General features: G+C 39.4%; 1 protein-coding gene across 1 annotated transcript in view; it reads right to left on the bottom strand.

Annotated features, from left to right (window-relative positions):
* CDH23 (cadherin related 23) overlaps positions 1–22169 on the bottom strand; it is a 635835-nt gene that overhangs the window by 16650 nt on the left and 597016 nt on the right. Inside the window, exons 51-59 of the mRNA XM_087872188.1 lie at positions 21552–21689; positions 19409–19528; positions 15213–15390; positions 12901–13112; positions 8004–8198; positions 5261–5371; positions 3585–3714; positions 1882–2145; positions 905–1066 (exon numbers count right to left, since the gene is read on the bottom strand). Of these exons, the coding sequence (XP_087728314.1) occupies positions 905–1066; positions 1882–2145; positions 3585–3714; positions 5261–5371; positions 8004–8198; positions 12901–13112; positions 15213–15390; positions 19409–19528; positions 21552–21689 (1510 nt within the window). The remainder of the gene's footprint in view (positions 1–904; positions 1067–1881; positions 2146–3584; positions 3715–5260; positions 5372–8003; positions 8199–12900; positions 13113–15212; positions 15391–19408; positions 19529–21551; positions 21690–22169) is intronic.

Here is a 22169-nt window from a genome sequence, read left to right as displayed (position 1 = left end):
AAAAAATGCTTTTAAAAATAAAAAAAAAAGCCTCTGATGATTGCGCGGCTCAGCTGGGCATTGGGGGGGCAGGGATTTTTGCTACCGGTTCTCCGAACCACCCGCTTGCATCGCTACTGGATTGGGCGATCCGGTCCGAACCGGGAGCATTTCACCCCTGGTAATATCACAACTGAATAAGTTTAATTAAACTGAGAAATAATGATTTGTCCAAAGTTAGCAGTTGAGTTTCTTTATCTCATATTGAAGTTTCATATTGAAACTTCCCCAGTTCACATCCAACAGCCATGCGAGATGTTCTCTATAGAACAACTGTGTTAACTCTTCATCTGAAGTATCAGTGTGAATCGGCCCTCTGAGGTCTCAGGAAGCTTCAAAATAGATACAGGTAGTCCTCGACTTACAACAGATTGTTTAAGCCAACTGCCCAAAGTCACAACAGCACTCAAAAAAGTGATTTATGACCATTTTTCAAACTTACGACCATTGCAGCAGCTTCATGGTTACACGATAAAAATTCAGATGCTTGGCAACTGCTTGATATTTATGACGCTTGCAATATCCCATGGGGTCATGTGATCGCCTTCTGTCAAGCAAAGTCAATGGGAAAGCCAGACTCACTTTAGCAGCAGTGTTACTAACTTAACAGCTGCAAGGGTTCACTTAACAGCTGTGGATAGAAAGGTCATAAAATGGGGCAGAACTCACTTAATAACTGTCTCACTTAGCAACAGAAATTTTGGGTTCACCTGTGGTCATAAGTTGAGGACTACCTGTATTTGACTGAATGGTCATGCTTCTATGAGCATCCTATGTCTAGGCAAGTTACATTTATGCATGCAACATACGGGAATGTAACCTAAACTATTCAGGTCATATCTGAGCAACTCATTGCCAACCTTACCAATGCTGAAAATGTTGGCCACCTCGTCAGAATCATTTGAATGTTGCTTGATGTAGCGAATTCCCAGAATGCTGTACAAGACTAAGCTATTGTTTCCAATGTCAGCATCCAGCGCAACAAGTTTGATCAGCTCCGAACCCACTTTTGCATCGGTCGCAACCCCTAGCAGGAGAAAGAAATGAAACGACAAAGACCAACAAAATCACTTTTGGAAAGAGGGCGTTCACCTCTGGGCCATTGGCGTAAACCAAAAGCATTTTTTAAAATAAAATCGTGCTTGAAGCTGGCATTTCATTTTGCAAGATGCCAGCCTCCCAGTAAATTTCAAGAGGTGGAATCCTTATGTTCTCTTTGTTAGGATATGGTTTGAGCCTAACTATGTTGTACAGGCAATATAAGTGTACTGTAACTTTAATCTGAAAATGTATTATGTGACTTTAATGCTGAGTCATGCTGTAATTACATAATTACTGGTTGTGAGAATATTTAAGCAAGGTACTGTAACGTATTCAGTCTGCTGTTGATGATGAAGCTGCTATGCTATGCTGCCGTTGTGTATGAAGATGATGAGATGATGAAGCTGATATGATAAGCTACCATTGAGAGGAGTTGTTATCTGCTAATCATCGTTGGATGGATCTGTAACCATCGTGGTTTGTGAACCAGAGTGAGTTTGTTATTCTAACCAACTACTGTTTGTTGAGTAAGAAGATTCTGTAACTACTGGACTGATTTACTGGCAAAGACTTGGAATTTGTTTAAAGACTATGAAACTGTTTTTCTACTATAAAGTAAGCTTTTGATAAACCAGTTTGCATATCTCTTATTCATTGCTCTCAGCAACGTTTTCTTGTGCATTTACTCTGCTGGTTGGTAACACAACACCAATATCCTTAACACTCTTACACAAGGTAATTCAGAAAATGAGTCAGTTTTGAGACCATTTTCTGGCCATGTTGAAGTGAACGTCTCCATACCTGCTGTGTATTCTGATTTGGTGAACCGGGGAGGCTGATCATTAATGTCAGACAGAAAGATCCGGACATCCTGCAAGGTATTATCGGTGCTGAGATCCATAGCCTGGAGTCTGGCTGCTCGGCGACCTTGAGGAGGGTTCCAGTTTCGATTGCTGGAAGCTTTGACAATGATGGAGTAGAAACCTTGTTTCTCCCGGTCCAAGTCCCGAAGAACCTGCAATTTCCCTTCCCGACTCAGTTGGAAATTGTTCTCCCTGTTACCAGCTGAAGAAAGAGAATACTAGTCAGGTTGCCTTTACACTGGTTGCTTTCTAAAATGGGGTTTTACTATGGGGTCAGAGGTGGTATTCAGCAGGTTCTGACCAGTTCTGGAGAACCAGTAGTGGAAAATTTTGAGTAGTTTGGAGAATTGGTAAATACTACCTCTGACTGGCCCTGCCCCCATCTATTCTCTGCCTCCCGAGTCCCAGCTGATTGGGAGGAAATGGGGATTTTGCAGTAACCTTCCCCTGGAGTGGGGAGGGAATGGAGATTTTACAGTATCCTTCCCCTGCCACGCCCACCAAACCATGCCACGCCCACCAAGCCACGCCCACAGAACTGGTAGTAAAAAATTTTTGAATCACACCACTGTATGGGATGGTAATTATACTGTAATAAAAATCTAAGTAAGAACTATATTTAACCAAGTTCTTCTCCCAAGACATGGATCAAGGAGTGTGGCAGGTTAAGTGTTAGGGTTATGTTTCTATTGCTATTCCCTGGTCTGTCATTTTTTTTCCATGCAAAGTTTTCCATTGTTTTTAATATTTCTGCCCAGAGTTATTATGGGGTTGGGGTGTTTTAATTTGAGAAGAGGAAGAGGAAGAGGAAGGAAGGAAAGAAGGAAGGAAGGAAGGAAGGAAGGAAGGAAGGAAGGAAGGAAGGAAGGAAGGAATTCAAGTGTGTCTTTTTTTTACTTATCCCTGCTACCCATTGTTATGGGTTGGCCCAATGAAATTTAATTTAATTTAATTTAATTTAATTTCCAATTTATATACCGCCCTTCTCCCTGAGGACTCAGGGCGGTGTATAGCCAAGATAAAAAACATAGAATACAAATATTAAAACATTTAAAAATATATATAAATTTTGGCCCAAAAGTTAAAAAATCACAGACTAATTAAAAGAATTTAAAAATTTAAAAATGAAATTGTTGAGGAGAAATGATTAGATTCACTTTTGGAAATGAAACACCGAGTCATTTGTGAATTCTGCCTCTAAGAAGCGATCAAGATTATACACTGCTCAGTTAATGACTGACGGATCTCAACACTTCAACCTCTTCTTTAACCTAAGCCAGGGGTCGGCAACCTTAAACACTCAAAGAGCCACAAAGGTCCTAACCGGAAGCTTTCCATTCAATTCTGGAGCCAACCGGAAGTCCAGTTTCCCCACCATACAGTCTTCTCTTAGTGCGGCATCCTTTTTCCTCTAACCAAAAGCCCTATCAATTGTGGAGCAGACCAGTGACAGGGAGCCCCAGCAGAGGGATAAAAGAGCCACATGCGGCTCCAGAGCCGCAGATTGCTGACCCCTGACCTAAGCAATAATTTTTACAAAGTGCATTAAAGGCAAAATGGATATTACAGAGGTGATGAGGATGATGTGGAGTGTAGTGTTAAACTATCCAAAGGAGGAGGATGAGAAGAACTGAAATCTACCTGCAATGTAGTAATACACAATAGCATTGGCGCCCTCGTCAGCATCCACGGCGCCTGTGACATTCCCCACCACAGTGCCCGGCCGTGAGTGTTCAGGTACAGAAAGAACCTGGTAAAGGGGGCTCCCTTTCTGCAGGAGCAAAACAAACAAACAAACAAACAACAGAGAGAGGGGAATACAAAGCAACAACTTTTTAAAAAATCACGTGAGACAGCAAAACAGATGCATTACTACACATTATGTGAATTATGGTCATGAGACTTAAAAAAGCCCTCCCTAGTCATAAGCAATATAAATTTCAATGAAGTTACTTCATGAGCAAGTATAGGTATATTGGTTCTAAAAAAGGAGTTTACTTCTCTAGTCGTTGCTGACGATAGAGGTCAGGGCTCATCTCCGTTTCAAGGCCATTGAGCCAGTGCAGTCTGATGACATTTACGTGATCATGTAGCCAGCATAACACATCTTGAAGCAATGTTACCTTCCCACCAAAGTGGTACCTATTTATCTACTCACATTTGCATGCTTTCGAATTGCTATGTTGGCAGGAGCTTGGGCAAGAACGGGAGCTCACCCCATCACGTGGTGCTCGGGTCTCGAACCCGGGCTACTGGCTTTCCAGCAACAAGCCCAGTGTCTTAACTGCTGAGCCACCACACTGCCCCATAGGTATACCATGTATGATATAATATATAAGATTGTTGGACGAGGAAGCTTAAGTTTTATCTTCATTCTCTTGGGGTCCTGCTATTATTATTAATTGTTCTTAGGTTTATATCCTGCTTTTATGTTCAGGAGCTCAAGGTGCTAATATATCAGGAGTCCCCAACCCCCGGTCTCTAGACTGTCACTGGGCCACAGTATGCCAGAAACCGGGCTGCACAAACAACCAAGGTCATCTAGAACCCAAATCTGTCTAGTTTAACCTTGCAATCCTAAACCTAAATGCTGTGTCTCTTCTCTTATTTTTTTTTTAGTTATTTTTGTCTGAGAGCAGACAAAAACTTTTATTTCGGCTATTGACCAATAAAAATACATTCAGTGGAACAAACAAAGCAAAGTTAACTCCTAACATCAATGGCTGCTAGCAATCTTTGTAAGTGAGTTGGGAAAGCAAGTTTACAAAAGTTTAATTTCTTTTGGCTTTTACAAAAACATCATTTGTACATAGTTATTCAATCTGGTTTTAAGTTCTACCTGCATTCCAGGTGAAAATATTTATTTATTTGCTTATCAAATTTATTTGCTGCTTATCTTGTGGTTCAAGTCAACTCTTGATGCGCAGTATAGAGTAAAATTTAGTGACAGAATAGCCAAAACAGTAATAAGGCTTCATTTTATACTATCATCTTTACACATATTATTTTCCTATTATTGTGCTCAAAAATAGATTTTTTTTTAAAAAAAATCTGTTTAGTTTAAGAACTTGGAAATAGGCATAAAGTGAAAACAAACTTCCTCCACAACTAATTTAGTGAATAAAAATATTTTCCCCAAAGGAATCTGTTTCTAACTGTAAGGGACTTTGAGTAAATGTTAATCCAATGTGCATGTTGGATGAAAACAAGGACAGCTACTCTCTTTAAAATCTTTCTTAAAGGAATTTGTTCTAGTTTGGATCCTAATCTGCCCCAGGTCCAGTGAAGTCTAGAAGGGAAGAGATAGACCTGCTTACAGGTGGCTTCAGGAAGACAGGTTCATTGTCGTCAATATCATCCAGCGCTACCTGGAGGGGTTGCATCGTCTCATAGGGTGGTTGACCTTGATCACACGCCACAATGATTAACTATGGGAAAAACACATGAAAGGCTAGTCATGTAATGGGCTTGTCAGTGGCAAGGGCAGAAGCAACAAATAGAGGCAATTGAGTTCCTGGCTATACCATAAACACAAAATTAGAGCATTTTCTTGCTAGAAAAGAGAAAAATAAACAGATCTTTTTATTTATTTAGCTAATCTATTAATAATGAACTTCCCCTTTTATTTAACTTGTGTTTAGTCTTCCGTATAGTGCAAAAGCATCTTAAAGAATATATCCATTGCAAGATTGGCAAAGAGGTTTAAAGATAAATCAGCTAAATGTTGGAAATGCCATCAGACACCTGGCTTATATTATCACATGTGGTGGACAAGCATAGAAAAACTTTTTGTCCATAATATTGGACAAAAATACATATGTGGTTGGAAAAGGTGATACAACAACATATTGACTTGAAACCTGAAATATTCCTGTTGGGGTTTTACCAGAAACTTATAGCAAAGAAAATGTATATTTGATTATTCATGTAATAACTGCAGCTAGAACTGCAACTGATTCTTGATGAACGTATCTTTTCTTCTATGAACACTGAGAGCATATGCACCAAGACAAATTCCTTGTCTGTCCAATCACACTTGGCCAATAAAAAAATTCTATTCTATTCTATTCTATTCTATTCTATTCTATTCTATTCTATTCTATTCTATAATTGCATTTGCACAAAATTGGAAAAGTGAAGAGCTCCCTACAGAGGAGAATGTGATTAGGAAAATACTAGAATGTGCAGAAATGAATAGGTTAACACTGGCAATTAAAGAGAAAGAACAAACCGAATATTATACTACATGGGAGCTATTTTATCGATGGTTAGAGAATAAATATAAAAATTAGAAATAAAAATAGATGAGTGAAATATAGAAAATGCATGAATAGAGTTAATATAGTTAAATAAATTAAGAAGAGGATTGTCATAGTATTACATATTTAATGTATTGGTATTAAGATAAGAATAGATTAAATAATGAATATGACTGTAAACGTTAACTGTTATTGCACAAAATATTTGTACCCAGATGATATACTGTTTAATGGAAGATGGATTGTTTGTATTAAAATAAAATTTAAAAAAATTACCAAAAAAAAAAAAAAAAAGAATATCTCCATTGCCTAAGAAAAATGATTGCTTAGCTTTGTAAGAAAGGAATTGAGTGGTGAAAAGTAGTAACAGAGCAGAAAAAATAAAACTGTTCTGTTGCAATTCTCTCCTAGGTGTCAGGGTTCCAAGTAATAGATCCATTGAAAGCAAAAACTCTGAGGCAGGTGAATTCCTCAAAGAAAAGCTTTATTGGAAATATAAAATTGACACAGATCTGGTGAAAACCAACTCTGAGAGGCCCCTTAGTTTTCACCTAATTAAAAGTAAAAGTTTTCCCCTCAAACCCAAACAATCAGTCACATGGACCAATCATGGCAGCCTCCGCAGGTCGGGTGACATCACCCCTCCTTCCTCCAGCTAGGTGTGAGAACGTCCTTGATTCCCAGGGGAAAGTATTTCATTTTGACTATACAACTGCAGCTATCTATACTCCCCTGTTCCCTATCCCTTGCTCCAGTGTGGCAACACTGAAGCTCCAAGATGGCTTCGCTCAGGTCAGCTTCAGAGTTGACACTAGGTCAGAAAAGAACTGAGTAGGAAGGTGCTGACTTCATTCTTTCAACCCACATGTTCAACTCTTCTGCAGTGCTTGAAAAGAAGGGGAACACCCATTGATTTCTTGGTCCTCTGAAATGTCCTATCTGTGGGACATTTGTTGTATCTGACTTGCTAGTTCATGAATGCGGTAGGCTCATCTAACCATACACTATTTCAGGACTACGCTACCACTTCTCAAATTTAGTTCTGGCATTTCAAGCCTGCTTTTCTAATCTGTCAGTTCTGAGAAACTTCTGAGCAACGTACAGTAGGGGCCAAAATTGTGGAAACTTTTTGGGAAGTGTATTTTTGAGGTTTGATGGCTAATAACACCACTTTTGGGGGAGTTTCAAGATAATCATATTCCACTGCTGGAATGGCCTGGGAATAGTCCAGACCTTAACCCAATTGAAAATCTATGGAGCCGACTAAAAAAACTTGTTAGCCAGAAGCGACCCAGCAATAAAACCCAGTTAATAGAAGCAATCATTCAATCTTGGTTTCACATTGTAACAGCTGCAGAACTAAAAAACTTGGTTCACTCCATGGGAAGACATTGTAAGGCCGTCATTCATGCTAAAGATTACCCAACTAAGTATGAACTGACATGGTGATAATTTTTGCATATCTCATTTTTTCTATGGTGATAATTTTTGTATATCTCGTTTCTTCTACGTGTTCCACTTTTCTTCTTTATACTGTAACTGCTATTCTAATAGCAAATCCTTCATAAAAGTTATTGCATTACATTTGATTAAATTATCTTTCCATTGATATATAATTTTATGGTACTCTCCCCCAAAAAGTGATGTTATTAGCTAGTTTTAGAAAATACACTTTTCCCAAAAGGTTTCCACAATTTTGGCCACTACTGTAGGACCAAGCATTCTACGCCTGGCTGGTAAGGACAAATCATCATGTAGCATAATTTTATGCAAGTCGCAATATTCCTGCTTTGTGACTTACACTGTACGTGGCTTGCTTCTCCCGGTCCAGTCTCATTGCTGTCTGAATGAGCCCACTGTTTGGGTCAATGGTAAAATATTCCCAATCCTTATTTCCAGCACCAGTTTTGAGAAGGGTGTACTGCACAGCTCCATTGAGGTCCTCATCCTTGTCTGTAGCGTATACCTCATACACATTGGATCGTAAGGGGACTTCCTGTTTATAGATACAAGGATCATGCATACAGAAAGAGCTGTTTAAAATATAGGCCACTTCAGGGGAACATGGGAAAAATCACATCTCCTATGAACAATCATTGCATGCAGATCTGAGAATTCTAAGTTACAGATTTCGTCATCATCACATGGCTCATGGCTTTACTCAATCAAGGTTTTCCCATAAACCTTCTGAATAAGACACAGAAATAGAAGAATACATTACTAGCCTTAATTGTACCCATGGATGCTCTGCTCATGGTAAAAACAAAACAAAACATGATACCAGTCAGTTTTGGCCAGTAGGCCAACCAATGCAACCAAAGACCAGTTCTAAGCTATAAATTTCAGAATCACTAGACTACCTTGAAAGCCAAGGTAGCAAAGCCAAAGCAACATTGTTGCCTGCATCCCACCAAGTAAGACAGTATTTATAATGTATTTATAAGCTGGGTTTCAGGTTAATTGGAATGCAGACTCACATATTTGGCCTTCTGATGATTCTGAGAACTTGCCACAATGGAGACTCCATCAGTTCAAAACTCACTAATCATAGTGCTGCATAAATATATATGTTCCTACAAGTGAAGAGATTAATAACTGAAAGTAATGTGTTAACCAGTTCTAGCACATGTTGAGGTGCAATATTAGCTACAATTGAACACTACATATTGCATTTCTCTTGGTAGAGCAGGTACCCTGTTTTTGAACGCAGAGCCTTCTAGATGATGAGAACATGCATGGGCTACAAATAGGCAATTGGGTGTTGGTTGTCCTTGTGGTGCACCAGCCCAAATGTGCCAGAACTGACTGGTACTTATTGTAAAACTAAGAGACTGGACAGGAAGGATGAACTGATCCGAATATGGAGATCTAATCTTGTGGAGTTGAGGAACATATGCAGGAAAGTGAAGATATGGATTTAATTGTGAATGTAAGGACTAAAATATAGAATTGGTACACTCTTGGTTGGGGTGGGTGCCTACAAAAGTAGGAATCCACAGGTTTAGAGATTGTGGCATGACACACTCTACTAAATGGTGATACTGGAAGTACAAAGCAACAGTTTTGGGAAAATTTGGGGAACGTATTGAATAAATGTGAGGGGGTGGGAAATTGTACCAATAGGTCACATGTACGTATGGGTGGGAACAAGAGGAGAGAGTCCTGAAAAATCACTCAAGTATTTAGAAATACCATTCTTGAGGAGGAATGGGAATTGTAACTGGTGGGTAGAAAAAGGCCTGCTTGTTATTAAGCATAAGGCAATTCATGTATACACATGGAAAAAAGAATAAACGAAGAAGTGTGACTAATTGGATTATGTTGGAAGACTGAGAGAATTAGTGAAGGATGCAAGGCTGATGAGAGATTCTGAATGCAATCCAGACTACAGGCTGGTGATGTCAAGGATGGAATTTAAGGTATAATAAGAAAGAAGTTAGAATGAAAGAAGAGAGGTTGGAAAAAGAAAAACATGAGTGCTTCTATGTTAGAAAACAGACTGTTTTGGAAATGAAATAGACACAAGGAAAGAGAACATGGAATCTGGTTGGGACAGAGTGAAAATAATTACATTACAAAACGTCATAGAAATATGTGAAGCTGCCCTAATAATAAGTATGAAAAAAAATTAGGTTGTGGATGAGGGAAAAAGTGCAAATAGGAACATTCTGCAAAAATGAGGATAAGAGAAAGGTATTGCAAATTATCAATGTAGAGAAAAGGTTAGTTGCCAGAAGGATGCCAATATTTTGGAATGGTTTCCCAAGATATATCAGACTAGTTCCGTTCCTGAAGATTTCTACCTGGAAGGTAAAAACCAAATTATTTCAGAGAGTATTCCGATCTTCTACTTCTCCATGTTTTGTTATTTCCGCCTTTGTGTAGTAGTAGCGGTTGAATTATTGGGCTACGATTTTATGATGTTGATTTAATTTTTTAAACTGAACTGTATTACATATGTTTCAATCAATTGCTCCTAACTTGGAAGGTGTTGAGAATCAATTATGATATAATATGAGAGTTAGCCAGCCAGATGAATAATAAAAATTAAGAAAAATGATAAAAATGCAGATGAACATGATGTAACTGGAAAACTATTAAAATGTGGATACAGTTTATGTGGGGAGTGACTGTATAATTTGTCTGAGGTGTGCATGGAGTTTGATATGGCTGACAGACAACTAGCTGTTCCCTTATATCGCAGGAAAGAGAATAGAATAGAAAAACTAAAAGGTGACAATGAAGATTTCAGTCATCCAGGTAAAGTTGTTTGAAGGTTGATTCATGACAACTGGACTTTCCTTTTTTTTTTTTGTTAGTTTGAGTCATTTAACTAACTTGCTCTAACTGATGAAGCTACTTGGACAAGTAGCATAACATCTCACACTAACAAGAAAAACAAGTCCAGTTGCCATGAATCAACATTCATGCAAGAATATGAGCTTGTGAGGTGTGTCTGGAAAGCTGTTTAGCAGAATTCTAACTGAAAGAATTCAAGAGCTGACAGTGAACAGCAGTTGGGATGTACAGAATGACTTTATGCCACTCAACGGTAATACACTTTTGTTCTTCTGTAGAGCATTGAGAATTATTTTGAGTATGAGAAAGATTTTCTTGATTTAAAGAAATCGTATCATAAGGCGAATAGGGTCAATTATGCAATGTTTTACATGAATGTGAAATTGAAGGTTTCCCACCCACAAGACTAGCAAGAATAAGTAAAAAATACTCTCCAATGTGTTGGAAATGTGAGGTGATCCCAGGGACCTTCTACCACATGTGGTGGGAATGCTCAAAGGCCAAAAAATTTTGGCATCAAATAAGGTGTTGGCTAGAAGAGATTCTAACATTAAAAATAGAGGTTAAACCGGAATTCTTCCTATTAGGTATTATAGAGGGCAAATATAACAAGAACACACTCTAGCTAATATTACACATATTAACAGCAGCAAGAATAGCCTTTGCCCAAAAATGGAAGAGTAAAGAAATCCCTTCGGAAGAAGAAGTACTAATCAAAATCCTCAATTGTGCAGAAATGGACAGACTTACCTTGGAGCTCAAGGATAAAACTGAATCAGCGTACTACGAAATCTGAACTAAATTTTATGAATGGTTGGACAGGAGGAGGAATGCTAAGATGAAGGTGTAGTGAATGTCTAGAAATGGGTATGTCAATGTATGTTAAATTTGTATGTAAGATATGATTAGATTGTAGCTGTTTAGGAGGAATTAATTGATATACTTGACATGCAAGAAGTAATGTAAATTTGTACAAAGATAAAGAAGTATATATTAGCTTAAATTTGACAGTAATGGTTAAAACCAGAGAAGTTAAACCATGTCCATTGTTTTTTAACTTGAACTACTAATAAAAAAACTTTAAAAAAAAGAAATTGAAGGTTGATTGCTTAGTGCAAATAAGAATAATATCTGGTGGAAGTAAAGCATTTATAAGTGAAATGTTTAGTGAATGATTCAACACTCAGCAGGGTGTAAGGGAAGGATATGTGTTATTCCCGTGAATATATTTTGGAATAAATGTAAAAAGAATGTTTCTGGTGATGCTAGAGGTGGGGATATAAAAGAGTGTGCACTTTCATATGAAGACATACTGCAGTTGATTTCCAACAAATGTTAAACAGATTGAGAAAAAAATATATTAAAGATCAAGGTAGTTGCATTTGACTGCCAAAATAGTGAATTAGCTGCAAGCTAATGGGTACTTGGTTCATAAGAAGGAAAATGAATGGAGGCATTGCAAGATGTGCATGTATTGCCAGAAAGATAATATGTGGGTCTCTTCTGTGGAGTGTCAAAAGAAGCAAACACTATCATGTTTAACACCACACTTCTGCCCACTTTAATATACAGAAGTAAGACTTGGCCATGTCAAGAGAAATTGGTAGTTTAATGAAGAAGGAAGAGGGTATTTAAGCAATATGGTTGATAAAAGGAAGGTCAAGAATGAATGGGAGCTGAAGGAATGTGTATTTTATACAAACGTGAGTGACCAGCATAATAGAAGTACTTTGTGATGGTTTAATCAAAAGAGAGAATGAAGATCAACGCAAAACAAACACACAATGAAAGAGCAACTCCACTGAGTGAAAGGAACGACAAGAAAGTGACCTTGGACAGGTTCCAAGCTTACTTCTAGAAGACAGAAATTTAGAGAACCATCAGAGTATGGTGGAAACAGGGTGTTTGCAAGGATGGAGACTTTATGAAGAGATATGTTGAATAGTGTCCATGAAAATTTAATTACATTTTCTCTCGTCTTTCTTTTTGTTACTAGTTTTTACTCTTTTATGCTTTGCATAATACTGCTTATTCCAGCAGGGAACAGCATCATAAATATAGATGCATTTATGTATGTATATATGTATGTATGGTGCCATCTGATGGATTCATTTATTATCTCAGGTTCTACCATAAAGAACAGAATTCAGCATGGTCAGGGGTTTTAACATTGTCTCATGCTGAAGGACTTTTCCTCTTTAGGTTTCTAAACCTCTTTCAGTCTCATGTATTGTTTCTGGTTCTCCACACAGCTAAGAGCCTTGTTAGGTTCTTTGATTAGTTAAGGTGAGAAAGGCAAAGAAAATTGCTTTTGTTCTTCTCTGGAAATAACTATAGTAGCATAGCTCTGGATTGCTGCGTCATATTAAAAGTATGAGAAAATCTACACAAGGATTTACCTCTTTAATGTGCAGAATGGTGCCATTGGGAGGGCGGACAAACACTGGCCGATTGTCATTGATGTCAATAACATCCAGTTGTAGCATTGTGGTCCCCCAGAGTGGTGGCCTTCCTTTGTCAGTAGCTACCACCGTTAGGTTGAACCTCTCATAGGACTGTAGGCGTCTGCGAGTAGTGACAAGCCCTGAATCTTTGTGAATTTTGAAGGCCTCTGAGGAGAGAAGAGATACGGCTCACTTCAGATATGGCATGAACTACAAAAGCTGATTTATAGTAAAGGTAAAGGTGAAGGTTCCCCTCACACATATGTGCTAGTCATTCCTGACTCTAGGGGGCGGTGCTCATCTCCGTTTCAAAGCCGAAGAGCCAGCGCTGTCCGAAGGCGTCTCTGTGGTCATGTGGCCAGCATGACTAAACACCAAAGGCGCACGGAACGCTGTTACCTTCCCACACCAAAGGTGGTCCCTATTTTTCTACTTGCATTTTTTACCTGCTTTCGAACAGCTAGGTTGGCAGAAGCTGGGAGAAGTCATGGGAGCTCACCCCGTTAGGCGGCACTAGGGATTCGAACCGCTGAACTGCCGACCTTTTGATCGACAAGCTCAGCGTCTTAGCCACTGAGGCACCGCGTCCCTTGATTTATAGTACAGCAGTACAAATTTTTCAATGAGGCAGTTTGAAGTGAGCTTCTGGATCTGCTCCTCAGCTTTGTGAAGCAACTGGGACTCTCTGAAGTCTTGGCTGGATACTTGGGAGGTCCTCTGGTTTTAAGTTTATACCCACACTTCCATATATTTATACATGTGCTGAAGATACTTCCAGCTGATGTGACCGATGCATGTTCAGTCATGACCTTTGAAGCAGTTGACTGGTTGTGGCTGCTTCAGATTCAGTGGCTCAGTTTGCTTGCAAGTGGAGCACCATACTGAATTATTTGCAGGGGCCTTTTTCGTTATTAATGGCACAACATAAACAAGAAACATTGCTGGAAGCCTGGAGCTAAAATAATGAGTTAATATGCAAACAAAGCATCTATAATGCTATCTAACAAGGCACTCGTGTTAAATGTTGCTGCATGAATAACCATTCTAACAACACCCTGAATCCCCATAATAAAATTAATTGACCAATATATGTTTTTTTAGAAACAAGAGTTTTTGTGTTGCTCTATCTGCCACCTTCCAGAAAAGTGATACTATTCATCAGGAGTGAAATCCAGCAGGTTCTGACAGGTTCTGGAGAACCGGGAGCAGAAATTTTGAGCAGTTCGGAGAACCAGCAAATATCACCTCTGGCTGGCCCCAGAGTGGGGTGGGAATGGGGATTTTGCAATATCCTTCCCCCAGGAGTGGGGAGGGAATGGGGATTTTGCAGTATCTTTCTCCTGCTACGCCCACCAAGCCATGCCCACCAAGCCACACCATGCCCACCAAGCCATGCCCACAGAACCCTTAGTAAAAAAATATGGATTTCACCCCTGCTATTCATATGGAAAAAACTGGAAACCAATACTACATTTTTAACATTTAAAGAGCAACATTTGACAAACTTTATTGATTAAGTTGTCCTCCCTGCTATATTTCAGTTTTTTTCCTTCAACAAATCTTTGGATTTTATTGGAAATCTGAATGCATTTCAATTGTCAACTTTCAGACATGGTCCAGAAAAAATACTTCCTTGCCAAGTAATTAGGTTTTAAATTAGTTTTGGTGAAAAGAAGGCAACCGATGTTAAATACTAACTGGAGTAAAAATGTGGGTTTTCAAGTGCAGAGGACTATTTGCAAGAGCACATACATACAGATCAGATCTGGTTTTCAAACCAGGCATTGAGGTTCACCTTTCAAGATCCCAGACAGTGCAAGAAATTTGATCCTCTCTACCAAGTCACTTTCAACTGGCTAGTAAGTAGGGAAATATTACATTTCATGCCAATGAGCGGGCATGAAACCAGTAACAGGATTTTTATCTGTCGGAAATGAATTAGTAAAATGTAGGAGAGAAGGGCAAAGCAAGTGGCCTCTGTTGGAAAGATCTACCACCAACATTCAATAACTTATTTGCAAAGTAGGAATTGTGGCAAAGGAAAGCAACATACCCATCATAAAACTTAAAATTTATATTAGTAATACTAATAAGCATACAATGCAAATATGTCTTATGGTGCACTGATTTGTATCTCTGCAGTTAAAAATTAACTACTTTTGATAAACCGAAAAATATGCAGCTGGTGTTTCAACCATTGAGATTTCTGTGATTCTGTCAATCATCTTTTTTTGACAAATATTTTGTTTGCTACTAGAAATACACACCGACTCCAGGTCCTTCAATGTTGAATGTTACCACTCCGTTGTCTCCCTCATCAAGGTCAACAGCAGTCATTGTGATGACAGAGGTCCCGACTGGCTCATTTTCGTATACACTGGTGCTATATTGTTTTTTGGTAAACTGAGGTCGGCAGTCATTGATGTCCAAAACTGTAATTAACACCTGAAATCAACACAAAACAATAAAGAAATTACAGATAAAGAAGAACCTGGGAAAATTGAAGTCCAACACTGAAATAAAATTGCCATCCTTTCCGTATAGTGTAACAACACTACATACACTAACCAGTGCTTTTAAGACAATTATACAATTTCCAAATGTATAAACACTATACATTCACATCTGTGAATTCTCCAGCCAGTAAACTTTGCTAAGAATTCTGGGAACGGAAGTCTACAGCACTGAAAGTTTCAAAGTTTGGAAAATACCAAGCTGACTCACGATGCTGGTTGTAGCGGATTCGTCTTTGTTTATGGAGTAAGATGGTTGTTTTTTTACAAGTTGTAGAAGAATAACCCTTGACCTCCAACTTCATTTCATACCTCCTTAAAAGGCCTTTGCAAGTATTGAAAATAATATACCGTATTTTTCGGAGTATAAAACGCACCTTTCCCCCCCTAAAAGAGGGTGAAAATTTAGGTGCGTCTTATACATTGAATGTAGCCCTGCCCACCCACTGGCCCCCACCCTTTGGTCTCTGCCTCCCAGCAATTTACCTCCTTGCAGCAAGCAGCAAGAAGAAACAGCTCATTTCAGCTGTTTGGATCAGCCTCCCGACTCTCAGCTGTTTTGCTCTCAGCTGTTTTGAGCTGGTCTCTGCTGCTTGCTGCAAGGAGGTAAATTGCTGGGAGCAGATTTTTTTTCTCTTGTGCTAATCAAGCTATGCTGAAAACGAAAATGAAAGTAAAACAGGCTATTTGCTGTTTGCTGCAATGAGGCAAAATTGCTGGAAGACAGAGGCAGATTTCTTTTTCTTGTTTTCCTCACCAAAAAAGGTAGGTGCGTCTTATCGTCCGAAGCGTCTTATACTCCGAAAAATACGGTATATGAATATCTGGCAAAATACATTTTGCTCCCTCCCCACTGCCTGTTGGGAGGTTGATTGAGAAGATTGACCTAGCAGAAAAAAAATGAAGGAGTGCTAGAAAGAGACAGAATAGTTTCCTCCCCATTCTGCTTCTGTCCTGGCCTACTTGCTTCAGACAGCCTATTTGTTGTGGCCTGCCAACGGCCAGTGGATCTGGCAGCAGATTGAGACAGTGAGGAGGTTGGGGAGGAACCTGGGCCAGTCTTGGAGTCTGGGGAAGGCTCTGACGAGTGCTCTGCGTCGGGGGCAGAGATTGGGCCAGGGCCATCTGACAGTTGTTGGACATCAGTGGGGCAGAAGAACAGCTGGAGCCTGAACCCAGTGTGTGCATGTGCAGGGTTGCCAGATGAAGGGAACAGCTAAAGAACAAGGTTCAACTCAGGAGTAAAGGCACAGGTGGACGATGAATGGCCCCTCCCAGAGGGAATAAAAGAGGAGCAAAGGGGAGTGGAGTTTGCAGGAGACAATTAGTTCAATTCATTCGAGTGAAGATCTGTTCCTGACTTCTTGCCAACTATTGTCTGCTACAGAGTGGCCTTTGGAAGATATCGCCCTGGCAGCTCTCCAAGCCTGATAAAGGTCTGTAGTTGTGAAATCTCTTGAAAGGCTGTTTGCCGGGACTTTGCTGGAGAGGAATTCTCTTTAACTAAATAAAAGGGACTTTATTGGGATGAGGAGTCGGCTTCGTGCTATTCGTGCCTAGGTCAGAATACTACTGTTCACAGATAATTTGGTTTTTTTTCCTGCAATAGTACAACTGTCAGCAGAAAAAAAGAGGCCTATTCTGGGATCAGGGAAATTCTTATGGCACCGAAATGTCATACAGGTAGTAGGTACATAGTGTACAAGTACATGTAGTGTATATTACAACTGTAATGGAGCCTGCCCATTATGGTTGTAAGTTGTAAAGTGGGTAATCACATGTCCAGACAGATTTTATGACCTTTTTTGCAGTGGTCGTTAAGCAAATCATCATGGTTGTTTAGTGAATTGGTGGTCATTGAGCAAACCCATTGTTCACTTATAGGGCATTTTTGTTGAAAACCGGAACTGAACACCAGTTTTCAGCAAAAAGTCATCAATTGCTGACCTGCGCCTAAGGGACACGCCAAACATCCAGGTGAACACACGGGTGGGGTGGCCATTGGAACTTCAGAAACCGGTCATAAATACCTTCTGGGGGATTCGTCATAACTTTAAACAGTCACTAAGTCATAAGTTGAGGACTACCTGTAATTGCTGCTTCTCCATGGATATATTTTATATTACAGTTATCAGCATTGTCAAGCAAAATTATGTAAGAGGAACAAATGGTTTTTTGTATGAATATGATATTCTTTACATGTTTCTTGCCTTTGCTTGCAGTTTCTATATATTGTTACGTTATTACCCTAATTATATGCCATAGCTTCTGGTTTTTTTGTATAAATTTATAGCCTGCCTTAAGGGAACTTCCAAGGTAGGGTCGGATATGGTATTTGCAACTGTACAATTGAAGTCCTGCCTTTTCAAACAAGTGTCATACATACCGCAGGTACATAAAAAAGGGGTAGAAATTTCATCGCACAGTTCATGCACTATATTGACGTTTTTAAGCCTCCTTTGACTGCCCCTGAGCCTGCTTCTCCTTTCTCTTTCCCTTGCTTTATTTAATTTTTGTAATTCCACTCCTTTCTGTTCTGGGTATCCATGTTCTGGGTATTCACAAACATATCAGTGCTTCTTCCTCTCCATACTGTTCTATGAAATACAGAAAGGTACTATTTGAAGGGGGATTTATGATGTAGACATAAATAAGTAATAAAGGAGAATATTTGTACTCAGAGCTGACATGAGGAGTCCTTGGTGCTCTCTGAGCTTTCTTGCTTTTTTTGCAGACGTTTCATTACCCAAACTGAAAGTTGGACCATAAGGAAGGCTGAGCACCAAAGAATTGAGGCCTTTGAACTATGGTGCTGGAGAAGGTTCCTGCGAGTCCCTTGGACTGCAAAGTGATCAAACCGGTCAGTCCTAGAGGAGATCAACCCTGAATGCTCTTTAGAAGGCTAGATCCTGAAGATGAAACTCAAATACTTTGGCCACCTAATGAGAAGGAAGGACTCGCTGGAGAAGAGCCTAATGCTGGGAACGATTGAGGGCAAAAGAAGAAAGGAACGACAGAGAATGAGGTGGCTGAATGGAGTCACTGAAGCAGTCGGCATGAGCTTAAATGGACTCCAGAGGATGGTAGAGGACAGGAAGGCCTGGAGGAACGTTGTCCATGGGGTCGCGATGGATCGGACACGACTTTGCAACTAACAACAACAACAAGACCAACAGGTTTCATTATCCAAAGTCAGTGCTAGTAAGGAGTATTGTTTGCTGTCAGTTTATATTTTAGTGGCTTGCATGTGTGTGTGTGTTGGTCTTAGAAATTCTTTGGTTGGGCTGTTTACTGTTGGCTCTTTGGCAGTTTCTTGATTGGGGTATTGTTTACTTGATTGTTGGTCTGATGTTAATCTTGGAGTTAATCGATGCTGATCTGGGTGCTGATTCCTGGTGGAGAGGTGCTGGAGTCTTTTTGTTCTTTTCGGGAGTGGTTGAGTGGTAGTCTTTTTTTGCATAATAGACATAAATAGTTCTAAGGAAATCTCCATCTGACAAAGACAGAGGCTACCTTCTTAGCAGTTTGAAAACAAAGAGCAAATTCTCCCTATTACAGTATTAATTACAATACAATAATTATTAATAACTATTACAATACACGAGCAAATAATAGATACAAACATAAGGTAAACCGCTCCAAACTCGATTGCAGAAAATACGACTTCAGCAACAGAGTGGTCAATGCCTGGAATGCACTACCCGACTCTGCGGTTTCTTCCCCAAACCCCCAAAACTTTAACCTTAGATTGTTTACTGTTGACCTCACCCCATTCCTAAGAGGTCTGTAAGGGGGCGTGTATAAGCGCACCAGCGTGCCTACCGTCCCTGTCCTAATGTTCCTTTTTACTCTTACTCTTTTCATGTATTCAAATTATGTTTATACTTTTACCTGTTATCTTATATATGCTTGGCAAATAAAATAAATAAAAAATAAATAAAATTGGTTACCTGCACTGAGTTCTCTCGGCGATTTCTAGAAACGTCCCCTGGATTGTCTCTAGCTACTGCAGTTAAGGTATAATGATCCCTCTTTTCTCGATCTAAGGTCGATAGAATGTAGATATCTCCCTGAAACACAAGAAAATCTTCAGAAAGTTATCAGAAAGTGATACTATACAATTATGTCAAATGGGAAGACTCCGAATTTCACAGCTAGGATAATACTTGTGATATTCTAGAAGCTGATATCCATGGAAACATATCTGGGACACCAGATTTGGGGATGCTAACATACATTTAAAGCATGTTTTGTCAACGCTAAGTTAGTAATTTATTCCTAATTACCACTTATGGCAGGCAAGATGGAGAATGTTGATTTTCTTACCTCATTTTTTTTTATAATTATCAAAGCCACATCTAGACTACCATGTTCTCTTTAGCGTAAAACCTTGATTATTATTACTTAATAAAATAAATTAATAGAATTTAGTATTGGTTTCAGTGTGCAAAGTGTGGCTAGCCCTTCTAAAACTGCAGTTAGAAAATGGATTCTGCATAATATTTAAAAATACCGTGATCATTATGCCGGATCTATAAAAAAATCTTTAAAAATATTTCCACCATTTTCTATTTACAAAATTCTGTCCAAGGGAAAAATTATATCAGAACTGGATCTTAACAACTGCTAGCTACTGTTTTCAGTTTTCTGCATGCACAATTTATTGTTCGTTATATGTACGGGGTATAATTTATTCTTAAATAATATTTAAAGCAAGTTAGTATTCATATTCATGGCTTAGGACCTGGTTATTTACGGGACCGCCTACTACCACAAATAGCCTCCCACCGGCCGGTACGCTCTCATAGAGAGGGTCTCCTCCGGGTGCCATCAGCCAAGCAGTGTCGACTGGCGGCCCCCAGGGGGAGGGCCTTCTCTGTGGGGGCACCCACTATCTGGAACGAGCTCCCCCCGGAGATACGGAGGATCCCGGATCTGTGCACCTTCCACCGTGCTCTTAAGACCCTCCTATTCCAGCAAGCCGGCCTGGCCTAATTTTTCTCCCCTTTCTTTTAAATTTTAAATTGAAATTTTAATTTGTTTTAAATTTATTGGGATTTTAATTGTCGTGGGCCAATATTATTTAATTTGGTTTTAAATTGTTCTTAACTTTTGTATTTCTGTATTTTATCTTGTGCCTGTTCACCGCCCTGAATCCTTCGGGAGTAGGGCGGTATACAAATTTAAATAAATAAATAAATAAATAAATAAATAAATAAATAAATAAATATTAATGGTAAATGGGTATGTCACAGGAAATGATTGATAATACAAATAAGGCCATCATACAAGTTAAAGTGAAAATTCACTAATCAGTATGTCAAAACCTAGTTATCCCAGCAGCTGGCAAATATTTTAATTTCTCTTTCAAGTGCAAATTTGGGACAGAAAAGGCTGTTTGTATAGTTCTAGATTAGTCTTACTCAGTAAGATTAGTCTTACTCTACTCTATTAATCATTACCAGACTCTACATCAGGATGAAATCCAGCAGGTTCTGATAGGTTCTGGAGAACCAGTAGTGGAAATTTTGAGCAATTCGGAGAACTGGTAGCAGAAATTTTGAGTAGTTCGGAGAACAAGCAAATACCACCTCTGGCTGGCCCCAGAGTGGGGTGGGAATGGAGATTTTGCAATATCCTTCCCCCAGGAATGGGGAGGAAATGGGGATTTTGCAGTATCCTTCCCCTGCTACACCCACCAAGCCACACCATGCCCACCAAGCCATGCCCACAGAACTGGTAGTAAAAAAAAAATGGATTTCATCACTACTCTACATTATTGAGTGATATCATCCAGAACAGTGCTTTTTCAAACTTGGCAACTTTAAAATGTGCAGACTTCAACTTCCAGAATTTCCCTGGCTGGGGAATTCTAGGAGTTGAAGTCCATACATCTTAAAGTCGCTAGGTCTGAAAAATAGTAGTCTAGACATAGATAGTTGGGAGCTCACAAACAAATCAGAGAGATGTTTTGTTATTCTTTGATTGCTTCATAATTGCCTAATAATAATCCTAGCACAAGTTGGATAAAGATACAAGAAGAGGACCAGCATATTATCTTTCTAGCCCAGGACTCTTATATGGCCATTATACCGTGTTGGGGTTAATTCCAAATTTCCCCTCTCCATCTCCCAGGCTATACTGTATTTGAGCAAAGCGTCCAGAATCGGCATCTGTGGCTCGAACCCTCAAAATGATGGTCCCTAGAGGGACATCCTCAAAGACAGGCTTCTGTAAAAAAGAGGAAAACACTAGTCAGATGTGGTTATACTTCGAATTATTATAAAGGTGCATCATAATATTTTGTACACTCAGTTACTATGTGAGTTAAGCAGCTTTCTTGAGTGATCAGGCTGTACAATCATAAAGTTGGAAAACACTTTGAAAGTCTTCTAGTTCAGAAGAGTGAGCAAATAAAACTGGGATCACCATACTGAGAAGCCACCTTGTTCAGAGTTTGCCGTGCTTCTAATATACAATTAGAAGTGCAATTCAAGGTCCTGGTTGTCACCTTTAAAATCCTCCATGGTTATCTGAAGGACTGGCTCTTTACAGTTACATCCACCCAGTCCACCAGAGCAGGGAGGCAGGGAATGTTGCTGTCCCCTCTCCTTAGGGGTACATCTGGCTCCCTCTCACTGGAACATCATCCCTGCAGAAATTAGGCAAGGCCCTGAAGACCTGGTTTTGCTCCACCCCACTCTGGGGAAT

Source organism: Pantherophis guttatus, chromosome 6 (assembly GCF_059756535.1).
Source record: "Pantherophis guttatus breed Tessera chromosome 6, ASM5975653v1, whole genome shotgun sequence".
In the NCBI taxonomy this organism is placed as follows: Eukaryota; Metazoa; Chordata; class Lepidosauria; order Squamata; family Colubridae; genus Pantherophis; species Pantherophis guttatus.
The sequence above is the reverse complement of the archived record's forward strand: the minus strand, read 5'-3'. Positions and strand labels throughout refer to the sequence as shown.